The sequence below is a fragment of the Rutilus rutilus genome (assembly GCF_951802725.1).
Source record: "Rutilus rutilus genome assembly, chromosome: 16".
NCBI lineage: Eukaryota > Metazoa > Chordata > Actinopteri > Cypriniformes > Leuciscidae > Rutilus > Rutilus rutilus.
In genome coordinates this window covers 1,468,924-1,493,430 of record NC_140224.1, presented here as the reverse complement: position 1 = coordinate 1,493,430, position 24,507 = coordinate 1,468,924, and the positions used below count along the sequence as shown (strand labels likewise).

The following is a 24,507-nucleotide window of genomic DNA, read 5'->3' as shown; positions in this document are numbered from 1 at the left end:
ACAGAAGGAGACAAGAGAAAAAGGACAACAGAGACTGGTCGATTACACCTGAATTACTTCTAAATGTTTAATTTTTACTTCTAATATTTGTTAAATGAGCTTTAATGTTGGCAAAAATGATTTAAAATATACTATACTGTAAAAGAGGGGTGCCCAATCCTGCTCCTGCCGATCGACTGTCCTGCACAGTTAATCTCCAACCCTAATCAAACACACCTGTAGCAATCAATTAAGGTCTTCAGGTTCACTTGAAAATTAAAGACAGGTGTGTTTGATTAGGGTTGAACTGTGCAGGACAGTCGACCGGCAGGAGCAGGATTGGGCACCCCTGCTGTAAAATATGATTGAAAATAAAGGAATTATCATGCAAGTCAGTGGTTGTATCGAGTATTTTTTTTAAAGTTTAGAGAATTTTTTGAGGTAATCCGTAAAACAAAAAACAAACAAAAAAACAATAAAAGTATTATAGTAAAAATGAATCAACTATGCTGGGTTAAATAAACAACCCAATTTGCTGTGTAAAATTAACCCAACGTGTTCTGTCCTATATTTACTCAGCCCTTGGGTTGAAAATAAGGCTGCACAATATATCGAAATTATCGAAATAACTGGGGTCATGAACAAAAGACAGAGAGTAAATCCCTCACTCTCGGATGAACAACTTTTGTAGCTTTAATAAGAATCAGGATATATTTAATTCATACAGTGAAAACTAAGCAGTGTTTTATTTTTACATTTGATTATTCAGTTTGTGTTGTTTAATAACTCTAATGTAGGATAACCTGAACCCCTGAACCCCGAGGTTTACACTGATGTTAAAATAACACTTCTGATATACAGTAAAACACTGATGTTCACTGGCAGAAGTTTAGGGATGTTTTCTTGCCACTAAAAGACTGTGAAACACGTACAGTATGTAGGTTATATCATTGTAAATATATTTAGAAGCTAATTTAAGTTTACTTTACTAAGTTATATTAAGTAAGTTAAGTTATATTTTTAAGCATTATCATATCTCTTAAGTAGTTAAACACATTTTTCCTCAATATCGTGCAGTGTTTTTTAGAGTGCACACACACACACACACACACACACACACACACACACAGGAAAGCGCAGGCTCAGGGATAGAGGAGTGTTACCAGGAACGGCGCGCTGGTCCAGGCCATGGTGGACAGAGCGCTGAGGTAGGCCGTCTTCTTCAGCACGTTCAGCTCCTTCTGTCGGATCTCCAGGATCTTCTCCTTGAAGGAAATTTCCCAGGCGTAGAGCTTCAACACCTTGATGCCGTTGAGGATCTCGTTCATCAGCTTGATGCGTTCGTCCTTGTATTTCATCTGCTCCACCTGTGCACAGCATCTCACACGCTCTTATTGCTTTCAGGGATATATATTTTTTTTTTTTATTTAAATTAAAGTTTTAGTAATTTTGTTGTGAATTCTTAGTTTTTATTCAGTTTTTTTATATGTCTATATATATTTGATGAATTTTTATTTCAGTTTTAGTTTTTGTTAATATTTTAAATATGGTTTTATTTTTGTATTTTCCATTTTCATTTAAGTTAATGTTTTTTAAGTAATTTTGTTGTGCATTTTTGTAATAAAAAAATTCAGTTTTAGTTTTAGTTATTTTACTTACAGTAAAAAAAAAAATGTAATGAGAAATGTTGCCATGGCAATTAGCTTAAATAAAATAAAGGTTTTTAATATTTTTAAAATTTTTATAAATTACAGTTTACAGTTTATTTAATTTCAAGTAATGGATTTTTTTTTTTTGTAGTATGGTTTTAGTTAACTATAATAACTCTGGTGCAGATATACAGACATCAGTGACAGCAAACAAGAAGTTTTGTTCATGTTTAGATTCGGGCTCTGTCTCTTTAAGAGGAACTGATACGTCACAAAAAATGTGAATGTGACTGATAAGCTTGTGCTCTGGAAACCACAGCAGAAGATGATATATTGATAAGCAGCAGAAACTGAAGGCCGTTGTGTGAACAGACCGACTCAGTTTGTGACCGAATAAGTGTCAAACATGTTCCCACATACACTGTAGAAATGGTTATTTTCTTTGCCACAATACAAAAACAACTAGATTTCAAATAGATTTTATGCATCAGTTATCCAATTTAAGGTTGAAAATGTGAAAATGTTAATAATAGCATCTCTGTCATTGAATCACAAGTAAATGAGTCATTGAATCATTCAACATCATTGAACATTAAGGGAAGATTTCAATTCGTCACTTTGTAAACGTTACGGGAACGTTTCTTCTGAATGTTCTGGACTCAGATGAACAGGACAGCTGACCTGGTAAGTTCTGGTCTTCATGGCGATGAAAGCGTTGAATGGGATTAGCAGAACCATCACGGCCACACCAGCCAACACCGACGGACCCAGGTTCTGGAGAAAGACAACAATGAGAACGAATCGCTCACGTCTACCTTTCTGTCAAACATACAACAATCACTTTACCTCCCTGCGACACAAAACCACTGTCATTTCAGAAGTTTAGAGATACACTAAGTCTAGCGTTAGTTCTGGCAGGTCACGTTAGTCAAGCTCGCATCAGCTCTCGTTTCTCACGAGATAATTACCCTCCTCCATCCCCAGCTGAAAGCTGAATGAAAGCTGTATCATATACTTGAAAAATATGAGCAATATCACGTTCATAGCCATGCGAAATGGCTCAATATTGATATCAAACTGGCTGCAACCTTAATTTTGCGTGAATTTGTGTTGTTTCATTTGTCTTTCAATTTGTACTTCTTCATAAATATGGATGTTTTCAAGGGTTTTCCAGGACTTCCATTTTAAAATAATCAATAATTCAGCTTAAAACACCCGGTGGTCGTTCAACCGTTCTTCACCTTGTTGCAAACAAACCTGTATTTAATGTAGAATGACTTTTGTTGCACCTTGCACAGTTTTGTTCATGGTTTTCAGAGATGAAGGCATGTTGTGTTTTATAAAAAAATGGAAAAGCCTCCCTTTTAAAGGCCTAACAGGGAAATTTATTTTACTCATAACTATGCATGATTATATGCCTCGAAGCATTTTAGATTTGCATTTAGAATTTTTCAGAGAAACATTCCCCTAAAAAGCAAGGGCAAGTATTTAAATGTATTCAAATCTGTAAAAGCTTCACCTGCCACAGGAAGAAGAGAGCCAGAACGATCTGCAGCGGCGCTGACCACAGCATGTTGAGGAAGGTGGTGAGATCCATGAAGCGCTGAGCGTCCACAGACATCAGATTGACCACCTCACCCACCGTAGACGAGCGCTTGGCTGCGTTCGTGATCACTAGTGACTGTGAAGACCGATGAAAACGTGTCAGACATGTTCCTACGATCCAACATACACTGTAGAAATCATTCTTTTCATTGCCACAATACAAAAACAACTAGATTTCAACTAGATTTTATGCATCAGTAACTAAATTTAAGGTTTAAAATGTTCAGTAATATATAATAGCATTCTCTGTCGTTGAATCACACATGACTGAGTCATTGAATCATTCACTCAACTTTTTGGGGTTATTTGAACTTTTAATATTGTTTATATGTCTATGTGGTGTTTTTAATATGCTTTAAAGGGGTGGTATAATGCCCTTTTCACAAGATGTAAAATAAGTCTCTGATGTCCCCAGAGTGTGTAAGTGAAGTTTTAGCTCAAAATACCTTATAGATATTTTTATATAGCATGTTAAAATTGTCACTTTTTGAGGGTGAGCAAAAACACACCGTTTTTGTGTATGTCCCTTTAAATGCAAATGAGCTGCTGCTCCCGGCACAGGGGGCGGAGCTTCAAGAGCTCGTGTGCTTTTACCTCACGCACACATGCATTGAACATTTCAAAAACTTTTAGCCTTTTATGTTCACACCGGAGTCAGACAAAGATGGAGAGACTCGAGAAGAAGTGACAACATGTAGAAGCAACAGGACATTTCTGAATGGAGAGTTGGTGAATTTATGTAGCTGATGTGTAGTTATCGTCTAGCCATTGATTAGCATATTCTATCATGATAATCTATAAACCGTGTTAGGGGAGTGGGGTTTATGTAAATTCTAGGGTTGGTGATGTCACTAACCCGGGAGGAATGTGGTGTAGTCTCTACCAGCCGTTTGTTGTAGTTCTTAAAAAGCCATTTCTTTAAAAGCAAATATCTCCCTTTGGTTTGAACTTTGAGCGCTGTAACTTTGCAGATGTTGTTTATGCTCAAACAGCAACATTACACACTAACTACAGTTAGAAAAGTCAAATCATAATCAACCACCCCTTTAAGACAAACCATGTGTAAATCGACGAGTATTTTCTCCTTAAAACTGCAGTGAACCAAAGACTCTAAAATGAAGATTCCATTTCATCACTTTGTAAACATCACGGGAACGTTACATTTGAATGTTCTCTGAACATTCCAAAAAAAGTAGTACATTTAAAAAAACGTTACATTAACATCCGACCGAAACGCTTCAGAAAAACATTTCCATGAACAATGAATGAATGGTTACATGAACATTGTTAAAGAATCAAATCGAACATTCAATTAACGTTATTGTTTGTGCATAACTTTGAGATAACCTTTCCAGAACGTTCCATTCCATGCTCCATGAACACAGTATATAGTAGTGACGCCTGCTGATGCATTTCAAAGCTTTTTCTAACGCAGTTATTTGCTTTTTCAATTCAAGGAATATTGCTGGTGACAGACAGACTGACTCTAGGTAAAAGTGCACAGATGTGTGTGAACATGCCGTCACACCTACCACACCTAAGGCAACTGAAATCCCTGAGCTATTCTTCTGCTTTTACTCTTTAGAGCAGTAGAGCAGAGGCCACACACACGGCTGGATTACTTCCAAATAACTATCCGTCTGAAACTGCGAGACTTGAACTTCTATAAACGCAATGCCATGCTGGCGTCACGCCTGCATTTGAAATGAAACGCAGTTGTGCATATCTTTTAGAAGCTTTAATGTTTATATTGTAAATGTAACTCTTGTTTTTGCCAGTCACCGCAATATAGCCATAACAGGAATAACACACTCAAGTGCAAGTTACTGTTAATATAAGCTCAATTATCAGTATCTACTAGAGTTTCATGTACTTTTCCTGGCATACCGTACTACATTTATCATAATAAACGGACTGTTACTGTTATTTGATTAGGTCATTAATTTTCCCCTCTTTTCTTTTTTATATTCGTTTTGTTTGTATTTCTACACCCTGAAGAGATGCTCTTTATTTCACTTGTTTTCCTTAATAAATGTATTACTTTTTTGCTTAAATTTGTGTATTTGTTTTTGATTATCGACCGGAGTGATGCGTGCTGGGATTCCATTTCCACAACCCAATAATTATTTATTACGCCTCTTTAGTGTTTTTATATTCCCCTGGAGTCGGGGCGTAATACAGACAAACCTGTAAAAGTACACCGTGGAGAGGTAATTTGAGTTACCTTGAGAAACTGCAGTTTCTAGTACTATGAAGGGTCAAACTAAAGTGCTTCCTCTTTGTTTAACCCCCTATATACTAGCTTAAAAGCTTAGTTCACCATTATTTACTCATGTCATTCCGAACCTACATTTGATTGTGCAGAAGTATGCATTTCTTTCTTTTGCGTAATACAAAATAAGATGTTAAAGAACAAGGAGCCCATTGTGTGGGCAAAAAACCAGACGTTTGAGATATTGTGTTACACAGAAGAAAGAAATGCAAAGACAGCCAGCTTACAGGGAGCGCTCTGTTCTGAACAAACGTTTCACTTATACATTTTTCATGTTCGCCTAACGTTTTTACTACTTACGTTCAGCGAACATTTAGAAGTAACGTTCCCATACTGTTTGCAGGATGACAAACTAGAATGTTACATTAAAGATGTAAAATCCAGCGTTTAATGTTGTTTATGTGTCTATGTGGTGTTTTTAATATGCTTTAAGACAAACAATGTGTAAGTTCATAAGTCGACTCCATTGCTGAGTATTTCCTCCTTAAAACTGCAGTGAACCAAAGACAGTCTCAAAAACACGCTTTGAAATCGCTGGTGTTTCTGACGTCACAAACTACCTTGTAACCAATCAGATCAACGTGTGATCGTCAACCAGTGGATCTCTGAGCTGAGTGAGTGAGTGGAGGCGGGGCTCATTTGCATATTCATAGAACCGCGCATACTAAATGAGGCAAGGGTGTCGAGTTACATTCAAGATATTTTAAGGCATGAAGACATTTTTAAATATGTCATTTTGGTGATCAAAGATGAGTTTTAAGGGATAAAATGATTGACTACAGGGGGTTTTTAATGTTCACAAAACACACAAAAAATGATGTTTTACATACAAATATTGCATTTTGGTCTACGCGAGTGTGTTCTTGTGTGTACCTTCCTGTAGATGGCTCCGATGATCCCCGAGCGAAGCCTCATGCCCGTGACAAAGCAGTACTGAAAGTGCTGATGCAAGATGAGGGTCTGTAAGAGGGAAGTGCCGAACATCAGGAAAGCCAGCGCGTAACCCCACCACAGCGGCGCCTGCTTGTTTTTGGTGAACTCAATCAACATCCTGACAATGAAAGGAGAATCCTGTTAAAACCACAACTCTGTTCGTTTCATGCAATGTGGTTTCCATGAGTCATATTTACACGAACAGTCAAAAGATTGGAATAATTAAGTCTCTTCCGCTAACCAAGGCTGCAAAATACAGTAGAAATTGTGAAATATTATTAGAATGTATAACAGCTGTTTTTTTATGTGAATATATAGTAACGTGTAATTTATTTCTGTGACCAAAGCGGAATTTATTTGATCAAAAATACAGTACATTTTTTCAATATTATTATAATGTAAAACAGCTGTTTTTTATGTGAATATAAAATAAAGTGTAATTTATTCCTGTGATCAAAGCTGAATTTTCAGCATCATTACTCCAGTCTTCAGTGTCACATGATCCTCCACAAATCACTCTAATATGAGGATTTGATGCTCAAGAAACATTTATGATTATTATCAATGTTGTGTTGCTTTATATTACTGTTTTGACTGTATTTTCTGATCAAATAAATGCAGCCTCGGTGAGCATAAGAATTAAAAAACGACGTATTCCAAACTTATACCTTGTAGTGTACGATTCAAATTGGCAAAACGGACTGTAGAGAAACATATTTGCATTGCGTTTGCATTGTGCAGAGAGTGTGAAAAGCATACGCGGCGAAAGCAAAACAGCATGCAAACGATTTTACAGGGTCAAGATTAATGTTACACTTCCTTCCAGCTAATCAGCGCGTTTCGTGTTTGTTCTGCCTGTTATAAATAAACAAAACAAATCCATGTGTGTAATAAAACCCATATCTAGGTAAATGTTAAAGGAACAGAACAGCTATTGTGTCTGTCGTTATCAGACTGTCTCCAATTACACCTGTTGCTTTAATGAATATCACTCACGACATGAAGTGAGTAATGTTCAACATCTTTATTATGGATCACTATATTACATTAACGACAGGGCTGACAACTCTTTACACACACTCTCACGCCACACTGACACCGACAGATATGAAACAAATCCTCAGCTCTCAGATTCGGTCAATTTCAGTACGAGATTCAAACAATAAATACGGTTTTGGCGCTTGTGATCGCCTCAGTTCAAGCGGCACGTAAACCGAGCATCTCTAATACTCTTTACTACTAGTTAATAGTAAATAAACACGAATGAACAATAGATGTGTTGAAAGACACAGTACAACTTACCAAAATGAATATGCCTCATACATTATATCGATCAATCAGTGTTTTCAACCGTGGAAAGAGGTCAATAAAACAGCTGGAGAACAATATGTCACATAACGTTACATTTTTACCTCAGGAAAGCCATTTAATTCATTAACAAAGTAGTTAGTTGGCTAGAAAAATTAGCTATAGAGAGGATAGTTTGCTAAATATGTGCACTATATTCCATATTTATTATATTTTTACTTATATCATTAAAATATTATAACGCTGTTATTATAATAAAAACGCATTATATTTAATTTGAGTTTTAACCTTTGACAGGGCTCTCTGTATGTTTACAGCATTAGGTGAGTTTTTTTTTTTTTCCTGAGAAAAATTAACATGTATCTTCTGTACTTAATATTTATCCAAATTAATCGATTTTGAATCAAGATCGGAATTAAATCACAAGAATTGAACTGCAATCGTGAAATTTGTGCCGAGCAATAATAATTCAGTAGCCTGCCAGTCATTGTAAGATGTTGTCACTAAACGTAACAAATTTGTGTTTAGTTGCCAAATGTTTTGACAATCACAATCACTTATTGTGATGCACGTTTTTTTACATCCCCCAAATCCCCCATAATTCTCACTCTGATAAACTCAACGTTTGGCAGCCCTGATTAAAGAAAACTCATTACAACCCTGTGGACATCTGCTGTAAATCTGAGAACTAGTAGATAAGAGTGACTAAACATCATTTTACATCATACACACACGCACACACACACACACACACACACACACACACACAAACACACATGCACACACTCACTCACTCACTCACTCACTCACTCACTCACTCACTCACACACACACACACACACACACTTGTACATCTATCTTTATGAGGACTTTCATTGACACAATGCAATCTCTAGCCGCTTACCCTAACCTTACCCATCACAACTAAGTGCCTAACCCGACCCCTGACCCTAAACCGACCCTTGACCTCATTATAACCTGATCCCTAAAACCAAGTGTTGACCCTCAAACAGGCCTTTAAAGGCTCTCAGAAACTGAGGACCGGCCAAAATGTCACTCACTTTACTCTCTTAGTTCTCACTCCAATGGTCTAAAACTCAAACTGGTCCTCACAAAGATAGTTGTACAAGTACACACACACACACACACTCATCAGTAGCTGCAGCTGTTGTGTGTTCTGGGTCTCAGTGTCGGCTTCACACACACACACACACACACACACACTCATCAGTAGCTGCGGCTGTAGTGTGTTCTGGGTCTCTTGTCGGCTTCACACACTCGCGTTCACCTGAGCAGCTGCGGGTTGACGAAGGTGATGAGGTCCTGCAGGAGTTTGTAAGCGGAGCCGATGAGGAAGTAGGGCCCGAAGGACCGGATCAGGGCCCGCAGGAACGAGGGCTGCCGGGACTCCTTCCGCGGGGCCAGCAGAACCTGCGCCTCCTCGGGACCCACGTGGTTCGTTTCAGCGCCGCCGTCCGCTTTCGTGAACGCGGCCTGATCCTTCACACTCTGCTCACTGCACACAACAATACACTCTGAGCTTAAAATGTGCCTTTGATCGTCAGCACTACACTTTTCTAAATGTCACAATCATTTGTTAACAAACAAGTGTTCATTACCTATAACTGTATATGTACACTTCTGAAATACATAACTTAGACAGTTTCCTCTGATAAACAGATCACTGTAAATTGTAATATGGACTCGTGTATTTTCTGTAAAGCTGCATTGAAACGATGTGTATTGTGAAAAGCACTATACATATAAATGTGAATCGTCCGTTAGGAGCTCAAACGGCAGAATGAAAAGATGCAGTGAGATGTAAGGTGAAAGCATCTGCCGAATGAAATGAAATTACATTTACTTGAGAGACAAGTTTAAACTTTTGGCTCACTGAAGTTACAGGTGAAATGTGTTGTTCTGCACTAGCCGCTACAAAAAGAATTGCAAAAATCACAAAATTCACAGTTTCAAATGTGGATTGTGCAAACCGCCCTACCAAATGCATAGTAACACCCTAGCAACCACTCAGAATGGCCTAGGAGCTGCATAGCAACACCCTAGAAACCACCCAGAACACCCTAGTACCTGCATTGGAAGATCTTAGCAGCAACTACCCACAATACCATATCAACCACCTTGCAACCACACAGAACACCCTAGCAACTGCATAGTTAGCGACACCCTCGCAAACACCCAGAATAGCCTAGGAACCGCATAGCAACACCCTAGAAACCACCAAGCAACCATACAGAACACCCAAGCAACTGCATAGCGACACCCTCGCAACCACCCAGAAAAGCCTAGGAACTGCATAGCGACACCCTCGCAACCACCCAGAATAGCCTAGGAACTGCATAACAACACCCTAGAAACCACCAAGCAACCACACAGAACACCCTAGCAACTGCATAGCGACACCCTCGCAACCACCCAGAATAGCCTAGGAACCGCATAGCAACACCCTAGAAACCACCTAGCAACTGCATAGCGATGCCCAAGCGGCAACCAACCGCAATAAATAGATAGATAGATAGATAGATAGATAGATAGATAGATAGACAAATACCCAAAATAGCATGACAACTGTGTAGCAACACCAAAACAGCAGAAATACAAAACACTTGAGCAACCACCCATAATACCTTATAAATACGTAGAAACCACCCACAGTACCATAGAAACACCCTAGCAACCACACAGAACAGAACCTAGCAAGCAGAAGCGTAGCAACACCCTGGCAATGACCAAAAACACCCTGACAACCCCCCATAATACCATAGCAAAAGCAAAGCAACAAGAATAGTCTAGGAACCGCATAGCAACACCCTAGAAACCACCCAGAACACCCTACCAACTGCATAGCAACACCCTTGCAACCACCTATCAACCACCCAGAACACCCTAGCAACTGCATAGCAACACCCTTGCAACTTTCAGAACACTCTAGCAACTGCATAGCATCACTCTTACAACCACCTAGCAACCATATAGAACACCCTAGCAACAGAATATCAACACCCTACCAACCACCCAGAACATCCTAGCACCTGCATAGCAACACACTGACAACCACCAGTATAGCCTGGCAAATGTGTAGCAACACCAAAACAGAAATAATACAAAACACCCGAGCAATACCTTAGAAACATGTAGCAACCACACAGAATACCCTAGCAAGCAGCAGCGTAGCAACACCCTGGCAATGACCAAGAACACCCTGACAACCACCCAAAACACCATAGCAACAGCAAACCACTTAGAATTCCCTGGAAACAGCATTGCAACACCCTAGCAACCGCTCAGAATAGTCTAGGAACCACATAGCAGCACCCTAGTGACAACCACCCACAATACTATAGCAACTGACCAGAACACCCCAGCAACCACCCAGAACCCCTTAGCAACTGCATAGCAACACCCTATTAACCACCGAGAAGAACTCTTGCAATGTGATACTGATTGTAAAAATCTTGCAACCAAAAAACGGAGAATCTTTAGATTGAATGACTGAATCAGATACGAGCCTGACTGTGTTTTTGAATACGTACCTCAGCGCTTTGGATTTCTCCACCTCCCATTGGTTGAGCAGACTGGGAACCACCAGCCCTGAGCTGTCCTGCTCATTCAGGGACCACAGGTCTTTATTCTCCAGCGGAGACTTGTAGCCTTTGATGGCCATTCTGCAGAACAGAAGCAAATCATTCAACCCTCTGGTGCTCTTCGCGTGTCGGCCATTTTTGTATTTATTTTTGTATTTATTGTTCATTTTCGGGCATCATTGTGTCAGATTTTTTTTTTTGGTCAATGAAATGAATGTACTATAGTTTAGTTTGATAATGTTTTTTTATTTAATATTTTGTATTTTTAGGCTATTTTTTTTATACTAAAGTATATTTACGCTGTATTTATAATCCATTTATTCACTTTTTGAGCTTAGACCTGAAAATTTAATTTCCAACTTAAACTGTGGTAAATATAGAATGCTTTAGAGCGACAGACTGAAGTTTGATCTCTTTTTAAAGACGATACTTGGCAGATTATTGCTGAAGTAAAAAAAGTTTTAAAAAGTGAACTTTAAAAAAGTTACAGAATTTTATGTGTATTATTATGAAAAATACACAAAAATACCATTTTTTATTTTTATATGAAATATATATTTTCAAAATCACGTTTTACTCTAAAACTGCAAGAAAATCAAAGCCATTAATCTAAACAAGTTGTGTTCCAAATTTGAGGTTGATATCTCAAAAAATGATCTTTCAGTGAGATGTTGTTCGGCTGCAGTACCAAACGCTTCCACTAGAGGAGATTAATCTTTATTCATTTCCAATGCACTCGTTTCTGACCGCGAGGAGCTCAAGTGTGGCTATTTCTTACAGGACTATTTAACCTTTTCGAATCATGTCCATGATTTTTTTGTGTGTTCACATAGCAAGTGCCAAAACCTTTACCAAGTTTCCTTCCATTCCGATGAAGAAAAAAATTCTAAAAAAACCTAAACGTAAAATGTTTCCGGAATTAACACAGCTAACAGGGAATGTTCTCAGAACAAGGTTTAGACGCACTGTCCCTTTAAATCTCCCCCTTTGGCTCGAGCACTGCAGAAGATTTGTGCATTAATTGTAAAATACAACTTTAAGATCTAGTAATTGAGCCAAAACATTGGGATAGGTTTGTTCCTGAGTTCCCAAAGGGAGAGCAGAACAGACACTCACCTTGTAAACCACCAAAAGGTCATTTTTGAGAGGAATCCGGCAGTTGTTTCTGGACACACATTCTGGAAAATAAATAAAAACACCAGCAGCACTTCAGTTTTGCTGCTCTGACCTTTCAAATCTCTTTCTAACGTGCAAGAAATTCAATGATCTCTCTCTCTCACACACACACACACTCACAGGATCCGTGGCCGCTCTGGAGAAGAGAGGAGGCTTCTCATTGAAGCAGGACAGGATCAGTTCACTCAGGGTAAGGCCGAAGTACATGTAGAACGTTGTGAACCTCAGCTTGTCTTTGACCTCGTTCTGAAACAGAGAAAGCTGCTTTATCATCTACTCATAACATCTCGACACACGCCACATCAAGCGCCCGGAGCCCTGAATACACTCAACCCTGCTTTTTATGAACAGAGAGATCTGAGATATCTAGTTTTATTAGATGTTTAAGATGTTTGACAAAGCTCAGGCATTGTCCAGCCGGTTCACGTCGGACATTCCCTCAAACTCACGCCATCGGTCACGCCATCTGGTGTGTGTCGGGTGTGTTGAGATGCACTAATCTGAAGAGTGTCACAGGGTCTCGATATGTCCTCGTTAAGCTTAGCAGAGGTATTTTAACATTGAAAAATTACATTAATAAATCAATTATTCTTAATAAAATAAGCATGTGATTAATTGCACAGCATGCACAAACAATATTAATATTAAAAATTTAAAAATCTGAAAATGTTAAATGCACAACATGCACAAACAATAATATTATTATTAATGTATCTGAAAAATGTAAATGCACAGCATGCCCAAATAATATTAATATTATTAAATGAATATATGTGAAAAAATAAATGCACAACATGCACAAACAATATTAATATTTTTAAATGAATATATCTGAAAAATGTAAATGCACAACATGCACAAACAATATTATTAAATTAATATGTCTAAAAAATATAAATGCACAACATGCACAAACAATATTAATATTAAATTAATATGTCTAAAAAATGTAAATGCACAACATGCACAAACAATATGAATATTTTTAAATTCATATATCTGACCATTTTAAATGCACAACATGCACAAACAAAATTAATATTATTATATATATTTGGTGTCTAATATATAATATTTACACGTTGCTGTAGAGCATGGCGCTTCAGTTCATAGGTTCAATATCCAGGGATGCATGAAGTGAATAAATATGGAAACTTTAAATGCAATGAAAAGCTATGCATAAATGAAATATTGCACACAATTCTAAATCAGATGGCATGTGTTATAACCAGGAGCAAGATTCAGATGAATTTGACTTGTAAAGCAGCAGCTAGCGGAGTGACAGCCTTGAGCTGTGTTGCTCTGTGAGTTAGATAAGCTTTCTTAAGCAGGTTTGAGGAACAACAGCAGCACTATTCTCTCAAAACACTCGTGGCCTGAGCTGAACTCCTCTCAGAGCTGAGGAAACATGTAGGTCAAAAGATGCATGTGAAGATAAAGGGTGCAGAGAGTCTGAGAGATGAACAATTACTGAGAGATGAACAATTCACATGGTTAGACAGAAACAAACGAGTATCTACGTGGAACGAATGCACTAATGGGTTTTCAGGAGGGGGGGGGGGGGGGGGGGGGGGGCGGGGGGGGGGGCGGGGGGGGCACTGACCTCTTGATTGGCATGCAGGATTTTGGACCGGAAAGGCACAATGGCACACAACACTGAGATCGTCCAAAATATTAAGAGCACACCGGACGACTGCACACCTTTCAGCCTCTCGAACTGGATCAGGAACGTGGCTAACAACTGGAGTAGAGAAAACAACGTTTTACACGACCTTCTGGGCAGAGACAGATGACCTCCGGACGGTCTGTCTGTATTCTTAACAAATTACAACCGTTTTAATACTTTTAAATCAATTTTCCTAAACTCTTAACACACCTACAACACACAATTGGCAGAACGGTTAATTTCATGCTCAAAATGTAAAATAAAAATACAATAATACACTGCAAAACATGTCTCAAAATCAAATCATTATTCCAAAACACTTCTTCCAACAGGAGCATTTAGTCAGTCATAGAACAATGTCATAAAAACACTAACATCAGAAACGGCATTATTTAAATGTGCCCTTATACAAGACAGTGGGCCCTATCTCGCACCCAGCGCAATTGACTTTGTACAGCGACGCATGTATTATTCCTATTTCTCACCCGCGCACAGCAGACTTTTCCCTCCACAGACGCACGTCGGTAAATTAGGGAATGAACTTGTGCTCCCGGGGGCGGTTCAGCGAAAAGAGGAGGCGTGTTCCGGCGCAAACGTTCCCTGGTGCTATTTTGCAGTTTCAGAAAACAATTCCGCCACTGACCAGGAGAAACCTCGTCTAAAGTCGCGTTACACATGTTATTCAGAGGCTATTTTAAGGGCGCATGCTTGGCCATAATGCAGCGTGTGCACAACGCTCATACACTTTGATTCTCTCATCTACAAACAGACGCAGCAGTTTTCATTTTTAGAAAACCATACAATATTACCACACGAGGGAAATCATTGTGGTGTCCATGAAGATGTGAAAAAATAGGCATAAATCTAGCTTACACATTTACCCAAATTATCCTACGCCTGTTTAAGCGAAGCTAATTTGTGTGTGTTTCTCCATCCCCAATGTCACTTCTCTGTGTTTTACGGCCCTGACGAGAACGTCGGTCTCCTCGGCTGTGAACCGCTCCTGGCAAATCCGCCGTTATAATAGCAATCCGCCATGGAACAAGCGCGCCTGCTCTTAAAGGGAATGTGAGATGTCGCTCTGATTGGTTTATTTCACGTTACGCCCCAAACCACACCTATGAGTAATGAAGTGACTTCAGAACAACACGTTTTAGATTTGCGTCGGGCGCAAGAGTCATTTATCCCGCCGGTATAATAGCAACAGCGCCCGAGATCCGCCCACAAAGATACTTGCGTTTCGCGTTTGATACTTGCGTTTCAGATCGTTAAAATAGGGCCCAGTATATTGTATTGATCATAGATTGTGTTTTGCACTGCAGTTTCTTTTGAAGCCTCTCTACAACACATGTTGTGCAAACTGTGTTAAGAGTTTAGGAAAATTGTAAAAGTATTACAAAAATTGTCATAGAGATCGTAAAAAAACTCATCGTCATATCATGCATTTTATTAGGCAATTTAATTTCCCCCCTCAAATACTGGTTAACCTGAGATGTTTTTCTTGAAAATGTGTGTTTATTTCTCATTTATGGTCATGAATATGCCTGCAAAGGTTCAACACTCTGAGATGTTGTAGAATGTGCCTTATTTATATTTCAATTGTCAGACTTTTCCATAACCAGTGTCCACACTCTCTGCGACTCTTATATTTAAGCTGTCAGAAAGTGAACGATAACGGCTGAATTACACTGGCACAGATTCACTAAACAATTCACATTGACCTGTGATGAGAATAAGTCATGGTTGGTTTCAGTGAAGGTTTGAGGTCTGAAAACTCAGTGAAATGATTTTAAGATCAGACTCTTGGGACACAAGCAACATATTTATCAGATGTTCTCACTTACCATTGTCATGCCGACTATTAAAGGTGTAACAAAATATATTGGGGGTCTAAAGTGATTCTGGTTCATCTCATGAAATGAAGAGAACAGGTCTGTCCAGCATACTATCCACAATATCAAGCCCAGAGCCTGCACACAAAAATATAATGAATCATTACAAACAGTAACAGAGAAGTGAAGCCACAAACATATCATATATCAGCTAACAGGAAACATTCTTTAGCTAACGTTCAGGCAAGGAAATGTTCTTATCAGGGCTCTCATTTATAAAACTGTGTGTAGGATCCTCACTAAAAGTGTACGTGCGCCTGAAAGCCCAAAATGGCGTACGTCTATTCAGACTTATAAAAGCGAGCGTACGCCAGAACCTGAGCAACATCCCCTTTATAAACCCAGTCAGAGGAAGATTGTGAACATGAACATGCGTCTCCTCCCCAAAATAACCATATATGAGCTTACAACGCCTCGTTCACTGTGCATATCCTCATCTGCATATCATTTGCATATGCATTTTCAGGCACGTGATCCAATGTTTAACGGTACAAGATATTAGGAAAATATGAGATATGGATATGCGTCACATTACATCGCGAAAAATCACTTAGTAGCCGATCCCCGCCTTGTTTTCGAATAAATAAATCAAAAAGTATAAAATACATTTCAGAGAAAGTTTTTCTCAATCTTTTCCACTGGACAAATAGTATTTTTAATTGCTTTATACTTTTAATGGAAACCGATTGTGTTCATTATTGATCATTATTTGCGTGTAAATATTTCCTCAGTCCACGAGTTCTGCTATTATCATGCGCTGAGCGAACATGAACACACAGCATGCCTCAGGAAAAGTGCTCGAACGCAGCTCATACACTACTAATATTTCTATTTATTAGAATATTGTTAAAAAAATGTATCTTCTCTGTGATGATTTATGTAATTTAAGTGCTTAACTCCACTAATGTGAACGGCATATTTAATCTAAATATATATATCAGATGTAAAACACAGTTTAAATCATTCTTTTATTGTGAACATCACTGTATTTATGATTAGGACTCATAATGAATATTAAAGTGGTTTTCCTTCATCAGCCGTCAGTCCCTCAGATCAACATCGGTGTCTCCAGAATATTCATACGCATGATCAGAGTTACTCACAGATGTACTTACACACTCTCCCGTCAAGTGTGTGTTTATAAATCACAGCTCCTGCGTGTGAAGTGTGAACTTATGTGAACTTATGCGTGTGAAGTGGCGTACGGCTCATTCTGGGCCGGTTTTGTGTGACGAGACCCCTGGTCTTTAATAACGTCCTGTCCTCACAACGTTAGCGCAAAAAACAAACAAACATGATTTATACATCGGTCATGGAACGGCCGGGGTTTTCTGATACGTTTTAGTCGGATGTTCATCTAACGCTTTTTAAATGTTACTACTTGTTTCGGATTGTTCAGAGAACATTCAAAAGTAACATTCTCATAATGTTTGCAAAATGGAATGTTCGCATAACCAAGAGAAAAACATTTTTAAATCGTTTAAAAAACCGGACGTTATTCAGAAATATTTAGCGGTGCAACGGGTCTCAGTTGATCGTGACCTGCACGGGTAGGCTCCACACGGTTCGGCACGCATGGGATTCGCGGATTAACTGCTACATTTAACCATCATACAGTGAAAGTTCATAATCTGGACGTGTTTTCTCTTGCCAATTTACACGTTCAAACAATTTTAAACGTGGAAGAAGAGGCGAAAATCGGGACTCGCGTGTTATCTGTGCGCACTGCCTCACACACTCGCAGAGAGAGAGAGAGAGAGAGAGAGAGAGAGAGAGCGCCAGTTGATTTCTCTTTCGAGTTTCCTTGCCCTTGAACGGACACATAAACACAACATTTTTCAAAACACCCGTCTCAAACCCCGTCTCGGTAAGTATTCTCTCGGTTATGTCATTAGTGAACAGTTGAGAAAGAAACCGGATGTTTGTCAGTTTATTCGGTCTTAAAGTGACATCAGCCTAATATTCCTACTGTTGTCTGTGTCATTAATGTTAATAAAACAACTAAATACAGCATTAATAACAAAGATGAAAGCATTTTTAATTTCAACAGAGAACAAATAGTGTGATTTAACATTTAGGCTTAATTATTCATTTCTTTACCTGAATTCTACTTTCTAGTAGACTTTGTAACTTTGTTATTTAGTATTCATCTCTACTTGCAATTTTTGTTTTATTACTGACTGTTCACATGGCTTTAATAATGTTTGAACTTTATCGGTTAGGCTAGTAGTTTTTGATGTGGTATCATATCGAAGAACTTCAAGTGAACTTTAAAGGAGCCGTATGTAATCACTTTCAAATGACTGTAGAGCGGTGTATCCCCTCCCCCTCCCCCCTGACTCGAGGTTGCCAGATAGGCTGCAGGATCCAGCACTAACGTTTGTAGCTGCAGCTGTGGTAACTAGAGCTGAGCTGGCAACCCGGATGCCGAAACACTACTGACTTCATGATTGGTAGATAGGTGGAGGGTGGCTTCAGGCCAAAACACAACATGACAACATCAACATCAGTTGAGGGCTGCAACTTCACTTTTTAAATGACAATATCCTGGCCGGCCTACTGTTGTCAGTGATATAAGTATTTGAAATGAACATGATTTCTTAATGTCTAGTGACATATCAGGGCCATTTTATGATTAATTGAAATACATTTCTTACATACAGCTCCTTTAAGTAATAAATGAAAAGCAAAGTTACCCCCCCCCCCCCCCCCCCCTATATATATATATATATATTAAAAAATATATATTTTATTTGTATTTTTTGCTGATCCGATCCGTGGCTCAAAAACCGTAAATGATCCGAACTGAATTTTGTGATCCGTTGCACCACTAGAAATAATGTTTGTTTGCATTACGTTAATGGGGACATTCGCAATACATACAAGGGAGATGTGGAGATCTCTTACCGTTTTGATTCTGTTTAATACAGACATCATGATGTATCCCCTGCTGTTCCTCTTGAGGTAGAGGATGTAGAAAGGTGAGGTGACCCACAGGTAGATGCAGGGAGCCCAGGGCAGGACCGTCAGCTGGAAGCATTCTGGGAGATCGGGACGGGCCGAGTGCAGCGTGAGATTGGGCTGTTGAGGGAGCAGAAGCAAACAGCATGCTTAAAATCAGGAACATCAAAACAGATTTACGCTTCTTAAAGGGAGAGTTCACCCAAAAATGAAAATTAGCCTAGGATGGATAGATGCACTTTTATGACGGATAGATGCACTTTTATGATGGACAGATGCACTTATGATGGACAGATGCACTTTTATGATGGACAGATGCACTTATGATGGATAGATGCACTTTTATGATGGATAGATGCACTTTTATGATGGACAGATGCACTTTTATGATGAATAGATGCACTTTTATGATGGACAGATGCACTTTTATGATGAATAGATGCACTTTTATGATGGATAGATGCACTTTTATGATGGACAGATGCACTTTTATGATGGACAGATGCACTTTTATGATGAATAGATGCACTTTTATGATGGATAGATGCACTTTTATGATGGACAGATGCACTTTTATGATGAATAGATGCACTTTTATGATGGATAGATGCACTTTTATGATGGACAGATGCACTTTTATGATGGATAGATGCACTTTTATGATGGATAGATGCACTTTTATGATGGACAGATGCACTTTTATGATGGATAGATGCACTTTTATGATGGATAGATGCACTTTATGGACTTCAAAACAGAAACAGCCATTCACTGCCATTATAAAGCTTGGAAGAGCCAGGACATTTTTTGATATAACTCAGATTGTGTTCGTCTGAAAGAAGAATGTCATATACACCTAGGATGACTTGAGGGAGAGTAAATCATGGGGTAATTATCCTTTTTGGGTGAACTAACCCTTTAAACAACATGATTCCATATGCAGCACAAACAGATTCCAGATTCTTCAGAGATGGAACAAAATACGGCGTGTTCCACATGTGATCCTGCTGCGCTCCTGAATAAAATGTTCTGTATGGAACCTTAAAGGGGTCTTTATTTATTTATCTAATTATGTTTTATTTCATTTTTCATTTGAATTAATTTAGGGCTGTGCAACGACTAATCGCATCCAAAATAAAAGTCTGTGTTTACATAGGGTGAATTGCCCTAATGTGGGACACTGCCTAGTGGGACACCTAAGGTCTAGTGTTTGTAGGTCCCCCATAATTACATGAATGACAGTGAAACTATGGGTTAGACAAAGCTGTGGTGTCATGTGATCAAAATCACATGACCTATCAAATGCCCAATCATATTTGAGGGTGGAGCAATCATCAAACAGGAGGCACCTTGTGTGAAGACCATCCGAAGGACATTGACATAGAGTTTTAACAAGTTTGATATTAAGGAGTTAAATACATTTTAAACAATGCAATCCTGCTACTTTTTAGCCTAATATGCTTATGAAATGTTTGTCCATCAAAAAATAGTCTAACTTTGTGTGTATAAACTATATATTTTATATTTTTATCAAATTTCTTAGTGTCCCACATTAGGAAATGTGATTTCCAAATCCGGGACAGCATGATCAGCCTAATGTGGGACAGTACTTCAATGAGTCAGAAATGTGTGGTGGGGCATGGTTTGTGGGACAAACATGGTCATTTACATGGTTTTAGTATTTTAATGCAATATTACAATACTGTTAATGCAGATTTTTACAGTCATGTGAATTTTTTACTCTTGGAGGGCGGTTTGAAGGCTCTTTTTTTTGTGTGTATGTGTGCGTGTGCATCCCTACATACGTGTCTCTCTCTCTCTCTCTCTCTCTCTCTGTGTGTGTCATGTATGTGTAAAAGGTATAGTTGACTTAAAATGAAAAATAGCTCTGAATTTAAAAATGCAGTAGCCATTCCACTTTATTTTATGCATCTGATTAATTCAATGAAATGTATTTTAGATCACAATGGCAAAGGTGAGAAAGACAGGGACAGATTGTCAGATGCAGAAAGAGAGGCAGAAACAGGGAAAGGATAAGAGAAAGAAACTGAATCAGTGGAGGCAGGACAGGATGAAAAGAGCCATGGAGGAGTATAGGCAGATTGTTGAGGATGGTGGGGTCCCTCAGCTGAGACTGTTGGCCAGGGCATGGAATGTCCCTAAATCTACTCTCCAGTGAATCTAAAATAAAAGATTTTACTATTCTACATGTATCAATGTGATTTTTGGTCTTTTATCATAGATTTTTCAGTGTCCCACATTGGGGACACGTTCTGTCCCACATTAGGAAGCTGCAGATTTTCTCAGACGACTTGCAATAAGAGCACTTATATGTCTATAATTTATCTTATGAATGGGTTATCTGAATTTTCTCTTTTGATTTGATTAGGATACATCCTGTTTTTTTTTTAAATGGTATTGGGTGTGGATTTAATGTTTTGGTTACACATCGCAATATGTCACAGAAGTCTGAAGTGCAAAAAATGTCCCACATTAGGGCAATTCACCCTAATATATGTGTATAATTATTTTGTATACACACACATGCATGTATATATTTAATAAAAATGTGTTATTTATATATAATATAAATAATATTATATATAAATATATATACAGTATATGCATGGAAATATTTCTCAAATAAATACATGCATGTGTGTGTGTATTTATACAGTATATACTAAATAATTATACATAGTACACAGCTACACACACATATATTATGTAAAGACAAACTTTTATTTTAGACGCGATTAATTGACACCACAATAAATATATATTTGATAATGCTTTGATTAATGAGACTTGAACAAACAATATTCCTCAGTGGCTCGGCCGTGGAAACGTCTCTATAAAAGAGTTGCGTCTCTAGAGAAGAGCCGTGTTCTCTTATCGACAGCAAACAGAGCCAGGACTTGTTCTTCTTCTCAGAGATGCATGTCGGGCTGAAACCCCACGAGACGTCAGTCGGAGTCTCAGAGGATGAGGTTTGCGGTTTGAAGGGAAGACACCTTTCGCTGTGCCCACGCAGACGTGGTTATAAGATCAAATCTGTGCATTTCTGTACGCTTCGGTCAGAGCCGAGTCTTTAAACTCAAGGTGAACGACTCAAACCAGCAGAATGACAAAGACAGATGCAGCTGAGACTGTGTTAAGGTCCTTTAAAACGAGTCTGTTTCTAATAGAGACACAAGTGTGTTGGCTGAGATTTAGCTGCTTAATGTTAGGTCAGATTGTCAAGACAAAAATAATCAAAAAAGTGATCAACTGACTAGTAAACAAAAGGAGACATTATAAAGACTTTTTAATTAATTTAGCATGCAATAAAACACCCAGACAGCAACATAGTGTCGGCCCGGATCCGGCCCAGATCCGGTACGTGTGGATTCAATGCATGGGCCAGATCTGGGCAATGAAAAGAGAATAAATATGCAAAAACATCATAAAAGTGATCCACACGAGTATATTGCGAGTCTTCTAAACCCATACGATAAGAGTAACAGACTGAAATGTAAGGCATTGTTACAGAAAATCTTGGCATCTGTAAGACTGGAGGAACTGGAAGAACTGGAAGAGAGAGCTACTCTCTGAGAAAACAAAGGAAATTAACATTTGAACTCTCTTGCTATATTACCATCCCCATTCGAGACACGATCACACGTGAGTTGATCACCTCCCAATTTACACATCATTCCTTTCACCCATCCCTGCCTGAATTCACCCAAACATCTATATGGTTTAATATGAACTATTATCATACAGTGTTATACATGTGTTTGGTTTCATTTGAAATGTCTCAGTGCGACTGGTACAAAGGTCTCATTCGCACAGAAGTAAAACAGAAAGCTAATGAGGTGTGGAGAGTTTAGAGATATCTGGTTAACAGCTGTGGGTGTGACCCCATGTAGATCAACCTCTGTCCCCAGTAAGTCTGAGACGGTGATTAATGCAAATTCCCACTGTGAACTCATGTTTACATCTGAAAAGAGGTTTCTGCCTTGGTCTGAGTATTTAGGGAGACGCTGAAGAGGCTCGTGGCGATTTGTAACTCAAATTAGCCCGTGATGTGGAGTGTATGCAGGCACTCCGCATCATGTATTTATAAACTCTCTTTATTCCAGGGCATTTGATGTTTTGTATTTATTATCTTTGAATTGATTATGAAATTGGCATGATACATTTACCTGACATAACAAATTGTTACATTTGATTTTATTCCGACTGACTCTGACACTGTTTTCCCGAGTAGATTAAACAGATTCGTATGTTACCGCAAGTTTTGCGTCAGATTAGTGACGACTAATATTTGGCGCTGATTCAAGTGTACTTGGTTTTGCAAAGACAAGAAGTGAATTTCGGTGTGTCTTACCTCTGTTTTAATTTAATGTTACTTCAGATAAGTGTACGTGGGAAACCACGGCATGGCCAATCCAAAGCTATTATAAGACAAGTAAAGTTGGTCGACTTACATCTGTAATAGTGGCCATACCTCTACTGAAGTAAACATTACTTTAATTTCAAGTGTATGCAATCACGAGGGCTATACCAGAGTATCTTTGATTGTGTTAGAGTGAAAGCGACCGATCTCAGGTATATAGCAATAACCTCTGTTTAGTGACTGAGGCTGGCGAGCTTGTGATCGTGAGACCCGCGGCGTGAGGACCTCTGAGCGACATATGAACGGGTAAAATATAAAGAGGTAAATAAAACAATCAAATGTATTGCTAAACTATTATATAATTGACCAATAACTAATTGGCAATCTAACTTAAATTCGAGGTTATGATAAACATCCATCCTAGCTCTTTGTGTTTTCATGTTCATTCAGAAGAGAAATAGCCAAGACTTTCTTTATTATAGTGGGTTTTCAGTCGGTTATATTCAGGGAAACTCACGGCTAAAGTAGTTCCGGCAGGTTTTCGACCGCATTACAGCTCCATATCACTACGCCAAATGATTTCAGTTATTTCAGACGAACCAAAACCCACACTGACCAAGCAAATAAATATAGTAAACAATAGGATAAAAATGACTAATTATTTCCATGGGTTTTTTTTTTCGCCACAAAATCATGTTTTATTATGTACGGAAAGCACAAACTCTCTTTCTCCCGCTCAAACACACACACACACACACACACACACACACACAGTACAGACACACACTCACACAGAAACGTGTTATCAGCGCTGCTCTGATGATTTTATCAGTAAAATAGTTTAACAACTTGAAAGCTACATGACATTTCTCACTAGCGAGGAAATAACGGTGTTGTTGTTTAAGCAGATCAACTTACAGTTTCACTATTAGAGACGCTGATGCCGAACACTGTTGAGAGACACAAACTCTCTCTCTCTCTCTCTCTCTCATTAATAACTGCATTAATAATTGCATTAACAACTGCCATCAGTGACTCAATCCTCCTTCACTAGCTCTAAAATTACGTTTTGGAATTAGCAAC

General features: G+C 38.6%; 1 protein-coding gene across 2 annotated transcripts in view; it reads right to left on the bottom strand.

The window, feature by feature from the left end:
• The window catches only part of abcc3 (ATP-binding cassette, sub-family C (CFTR/MRP), member 3), an 88,422-nt gene that overhangs the window by 44,583 nt on the left and 19,332 nt on the right, over positions 1-24,507 (bottom strand). For both annotated transcript variants that reach the window (XM_084433520.1, XM_084433519.1), the window contains exons 2-12: positions 18,990-19,163; positions 16,035-16,160; positions 14,128-14,265; positions 12,645-12,770; positions 12,465-12,526; positions 11,298-11,429; positions 9,035-9,262; positions 6,379-6,556; positions 3,148-3,309; positions 2,310-2,402; positions 1,143-1,346 (exon numbers count right to left, since the gene is read on the bottom strand). In XM_084433520.1, coding sequence (XP_084289646.1) covers positions 1,143-1,346; positions 2,310-2,402; positions 3,148-3,309; positions 6,379-6,556; positions 9,035-9,262; positions 11,298-11,429; positions 12,465-12,526; positions 12,645-12,770; positions 14,128-14,265; positions 16,035-16,160; positions 18,990-19,163 — 1,623 coding nt within the window. The remainder of the gene's footprint in view (positions 1-1,142; positions 1,347-2,309; positions 2,403-3,147; positions 3,310-6,378; positions 6,557-9,034; positions 9,263-11,297; positions 11,430-12,464; positions 12,527-12,644; positions 12,771-14,127; positions 14,266-16,034; positions 16,161-18,989; positions 19,164-24,507) is intronic.